The sequence below is a fragment of the Pteropus alecto genome, unplaced genomic scaffold, assembly GCF_000325575.1.
Source record: "Pteropus alecto unplaced genomic scaffold, ASM32557v1 scaffold16, whole genome shotgun sequence".
Taxonomy (NCBI): domain Eukaryota; kingdom Metazoa; phylum Chordata; class Mammalia; order Chiroptera; family Pteropodidae; genus Pteropus; species Pteropus alecto.
Genome location: NW_006438867.1, coordinates 8,366,765 through 8,372,139, shown reverse-complemented (window position 1 = coordinate 8,372,139; position 5,375 = coordinate 8,366,765). Strand labels below are relative to the sequence as shown.

The 5,375-nt window shown below is 41.6% G+C and overlaps 1 protein-coding gene across 3 annotated transcripts in view; it reads left to right on the top strand.

Annotated features, from left to right (window-relative positions):
- BRCA2 (BRCA2, DNA repair associated) overlaps positions 1 to 5,375 on the top strand; it is a 52,252-nt gene continuing 46,877 nt past the window's right edge. Inside the window, exons 1-3 of one of the 3 annotated variants that reach the window (XM_015592432.2) lie at positions 1 to 83; positions 650 to 753; positions 3,015 to 3,260. In XM_015592432.2, the coding sequence (XP_015447918.1) occupies positions 687 to 753; positions 3,015 to 3,260 (313 nt within the window). In that variant the 5' untranslated portion in view covers positions 1 to 83; positions 650 to 686. Of the gene's footprint in view, positions 124 to 152; positions 399 to 649; positions 754 to 3,014; positions 3,261 to 5,375 lie in introns of those variants that run through there. The other 2 variants (XM_015592431.2, XM_015592434.2) reach the window with 2 other exon arrangements.

Below are 5,375 nucleotides of genomic sequence, written 5' to 3'. Positions count from 1 at the left end.
GCGCGCCGGCGCTAGCGGCTGAGGTTGGCTCACCATCCCTGCCCCTGCCGTGCCCGGCCCGGGGAGTCGCGTTTGCCGAAGCGGTCAGTGCTGGCGGGGGAGCGCGGGGCGCCGCACGTGCAGGGGGGAGGCGGCCCCCGGGGCCCGCCCCCCGGCCCGAGTCTCGACTCCTCCCCGGACTCCATCTTCCTCCTCCGGGTCCCTCCCGTCTGTCCCAGCTGCCCCAGCCTGAAGCCCCCTTCGTTGGTCGCACGATAGAGTCACTGGAGTGTTGTATCCGGGAGGTGTCTGCGGCGTCGGACACATAGGGCGGTCGCTCTGGCGTGGGGACGTTCTGTTTGGAAGTGATGAACGGCTTTGCCTCCGGCGGGGGCCCCCGCCGCACTTGACCATTTAACGTAATTCACAAGAAATATCAAAAATGCTGTTCTTCAGTCGTCCTTACCCCATGTCGAGTGCCTGTCGGGTAACAAATATGTAGATTGCCCCCCTTGTCGCCGCGAGTTCGATTGTTGTCCCAAAAGATGGGACCTAGATAGAGGATCAGTCGGTGTAGCTTTAGGCAGGTGTGCCCTCTTCGGATTCTGCCTCGGCCACTGGGCAAGGATTGCACCCCTGTGAAGCGTGTTCTCATGTTCTCTTTTTGCAGACTGATTTCCCAAGCGTTGGAGTAACAGTAGAGAAAAATGCCTATTGGATGCAAGGAGAGGCCAACTTTTTTTGAAATTTTTAAGACGCGATGCAGCCAAGCAGGTATTGACGAGATTTTATATAGACCGATCAATCATACTGAGTAAATGTTTTCAGAAAGATATGTAAATATGCATGCTTGCCGGAAAGAATCCGACACTTCACGTGCTTTGTTTGCACTATAAATGTTCTTTATGGAGTCATAAGTCGTAAGAAAATGATCATTTACAGTTAACCAAATGATAAGAAACTGTATAGCAGCCCCAGTGGATGAAGAGGAGACTGGCCCCTTAGCAGTAGAAAGAATGTTTTTTAAAGCACAGAACCCCTAGCAAATCAGAATCATTGGTGATGTGACTCTAAAGCAGAAGTTGTCTTAGTACTTGGTGTGGTCTCAGTACTTTTTTACCTCAAATAGCTTTTATATAGGTTGCCATTTTAGAAATTAAAACTAAGAACTTTTAAAAATATTTAATAATTATCCATATTGTAACATTATGCATTGATTATTTGGAAAATGTCTGTTCTGAATTACACAGATATTGCTTGTGTTGACACATCAGAAGTTGTCTTAGTACTTGGTGTGGTCTCAGTACTTTTTTACCTCAAATAGCTTTTATATAGGTTGCCATTTTAGAAATCAAAACTAAGAACTTTTAAAAATATTTAATAATTCACTTAAAAATAACATCCACTGCATGTTAACATGAATTATTTTTTATGAAAAATAACTTTTCCCAAAAAAGTGGCATTGTTTTACAAGTTTGCCATTCTCTTTAATATCTGGCTTAATAGAAGATAGTGGATTCTCATACCTGTTGCTGTATCTAATCTGTTGCAATATGTTTGCTTTGGTAGAAGTCTATGAAGAAAATCTAGCCTCACACATCTAGCTGGCGGGGGCGGGGGCGAGGAGGAAGTATTGAAATAGTCTTCAGTTAATTGTGGGTATTTTTCTTTGATGCTACGCTGAAATTTAAGACAAGTAGTCTTAAAAGTTGCAGTGTGGAATCTGAAACCAAATAATGAACTATTCATACTTTGGGTACGTTAAGTTCTATTAATAGGTATTTCTTGCACTTTGAATAAATCTTTTATCCATATTTAACATTATGCATTGATTATTTGGAAAATGTCTGTGTTCTGAATTACACAAATATTGCTTGTGTTGACACACTGCATTAAACAGTATTTAAAAGATCACATTTGTTAGTTGTGACTAATAGATGACATTCACTGATGTCATCAGAAAAGTCGTTTAAGATAGGTGGGATGTCAGCTTCACTGTGGCTGGTAAAGCTTAACAAAATTCTGATTCTCATTTGAAGGCTCGCATTTTTTCATCGGCAACAAACCATCTGTTGTTTTTCCCGCAGTGACAGGCTCACTTCATTCATTTTCAGAAAACCTTCTCCACAGTCACCCAACTCAAAATGATTTAGTTTGTCAGTCATTCTTTCTAATAAAAATGGATTTCCATGAAAAAAATGCTAGTTCAGCTCACAGCTCATCATGTGAATGCTTTTCTAGACAATTACTGTACTTAGATCCTTTATGCATACTTTCCATTTTGTCACAGTATTAAAAAGATGTGCTAAAGGGTTTGGCTTTAATAAAACTAATTCGTACGGCTTATTTAAGGATATTTGAAGTTAAACTGGCTTTTAGTTTTTTGGGTTTTTTTTACAAGTGCAGGTGATAAAGAATACAGTGACTGCTTGCACAGTGTATTGCCACTGCCTTGACTCATGCAAAGGTGTCAACCCTGTGAAAAAGATATGATGCCTTAGTATTATTGTGACAAGAGTTTTGACCTTTTGGACCTCCTACAGGGTCTTGGGGACATTGCCCCCAAGTGGTCCACAGACCACAGTCTAAGAGCCAATGCTTTAAGGGTGGGTAGATCATACTAGAAGCTTTATCATTTCTCTCTGACGTTTCTCCTTTATTCTCTTCTAGTCATAGTCTGCCTGTTCCTTATACCCACAGATTTATTATGTCCTTTATGTAGTCTTTATAAACGTTTGAATTGTGTCTGTGGAATGCATCCTTACTATGGTTTTTGTTTCTGAATGGTGAACATAAAACTTTAGAAGAGCTAATGTAGCTAAGATCTATCTCCCTGTAACTTTTGTAAACTTGTTACACTGTAATGCAGATGTGCAAGAGAACAGACAAATGAACCTGTTTAATGAATATGCTTTAACAAAAGTCACCACAGACATAGTCTCAAGCATCCTTTTCTTTGTTATGATCTGTACTGTCTCACAAATTTTTCTGTGTCTCTTATTAAAACCAAGATAAGATTTTTATTTTTCTTATAGATTTAGGACCAATAAGCCTTAATTGGTTTGAAGAACTTTCTTCAGAAGCTCCACTCTATAATTCTGAAACTGCAGAAGATTCTGAATATAAAATCAGCAGTTGTGAACCAAACCTATTTAAAACACCACAGAGGAAACCTTATCAGCAATTGGCTTCAACTCCAGTAATATTCAAAGAGCAAGATCTAACTCTGCCACTGTACCAGTCTCCTTTAAAAGGATTAGATAAAGACAGATTAAATCTAGGTAAGTTATGGATGCAGACTAGGGAAAACTACGAACTAGGGATTCAGACAAACCCGTGTTAAGAATCCCAGCTCTGTCATTAACTCTGTCGGGTTGGTCAGATCAACCTCTGGCCTCACTTTCCCCACCTAAAAAATGGAGATGATGAAAATAGTATCCGATAAGTTCGGATTAAATAAAATATTGTAGGTACTTAATAAATATTCCTTTTCTCCCTCCTGCCTACTGAGAATTGCTAAATTATATCTTTCCTACACCAAAAAATCTAAGACTTGTTTTGATGTTAATTAAACTAAGCTATATTTCTGCAAGCTATCAGAGAGGACAGATTATTTTTATCAATTTGCTGTATATGTCCTTTGATTTGGTAGCAGTTTCCCTGGTCTACATACATGTCAAGTGTTTCCAGTCAATCGTAATAAAATTATATGTTGTCATTGAAATACTTATTACCTGCTTGACTTAAGTAGCACTGTCTCCCTTTCTCTGGAGACCTGTTCTCCAGTGAGGGGTTACAGCGCGCAGATGAAGTCTAGTCTGAGGCTGATGTTATACCTGGCACGAGAGACGTACAAAAGTACAGTGAGAGTTGAGAAGAGAGAGCATAAATAAATAGTATAGGGGGAGTTAGGAAATAGTTCATTTGAGTTAGACCTTGAAGGATAGGTGAGATTCAGAAACTTGAAAACGGGGTAGAGAGAGTGTTCTCACTCAGAGGGAAAACATGAAGAAAAATATGTTAAGAGAATAGCAAGTAATTCAGATCTTTGGAGTGCTGAATCTGACACGGACCAATAAACAAGCTAAGACTAAAAAGAACAGATTAGAGACAGGCGCTGAATGCCAGGCTGCTGAAATTGAATTTATTTGCAAATTTGATCATGCTACTTCCTGCTTCAAACCTTTGATTACCTACCGCCCCTTTGCTCTCATTATAAAATCCAGACTCCTTACTCCCTACAGGGCCCTTTATAATCTGGTCTCATTAACTCTTGCTTCCCCTTGCCTTAACCCATCCTCAAATTACCATTCTTACTGAATTTCTTTTTGAAATCACAAGGTTCTGTGGCTCTCTGCACTTCAGCCCCTTTCCCAGAATTTACTTCTGACTTAGATTTCAGCTCTTCATTTAGCTTCTAGTGAAGAAGATTTACATAAGCAATTATAGTGCAATAAATGCTGTGAAAGAGGAAATCAGCGGTACTAGAAAATGCGCATATGAAGGGGAGACAGGCAGTGGGAAGAGGTTTCCTGAGGCATGCTCCTTGAGCATTCACTAAGTAATTGTGGAATAAATGAGTATAGTTTTGCTTTAGAAAGCCTGATAATTGACAGCAGTCTTTGGAGATGTGTTTTTCAAAATGCGATGCCTGGGAACCATCAGATGCTCCTGAGGTGCCGATTGGAAAGGAAGCTTGCAGGCCCTAATCTGAAGTTGAGCAGAATCTAGAAACGGAGGCCTTCAGTGCACATTTTAAAGTAACTGGGTGACTTGTGGAAAGAGAAGATTGGAGGCGGGGAGGTCGGCTGGAGACATGCAGGGACCCAGGGGACAGGAGGCAAGTGCCAGAATCAGGGTGCTGGTAGTGATGGTGCCCGTGGAAGGTGGAAACCGCGGGACCCTGCAATAACCTAGAGAATTATGTCACAGGTGTGGAGCATGACTAAGCTGAAGTACAGTGGTGACACAGAAATTGTAAGCACTGGAGGAAAAGCAGATTGGAGAAGAAAAGGTTTGAAAGGATGAAAAATAGGTCGTGTTTGGACTGCAGGTTGAGATGGTAATGGGACGTTAAGATGGCGATGCCCTGCAGGCTTGTGGGGATACCAGACAAGCTGAAGAGAGAGCAGATGGAGAGAAAGCTACGCAGGGGTCGGCTGTTTAGAAAGTGACAGTCATCACACGGTGAGAAAAGCAGCTACCGCGAGGCCTGGCGAGAGCTGTAGGGAGTGTTAGGTGGAGGAGATGGCGGAGGAGAAGCAGAAGGGGCATCATCCATCTTATTCCGCGCTCCCTTGCCTGGCTTGCTGGGCGTTACGGATGCCAATATAAATTAGATATGGCCTCGAACCCTAGCACCTCGCCTTGTTTGGAAGAAGACAGATAAGTCTACC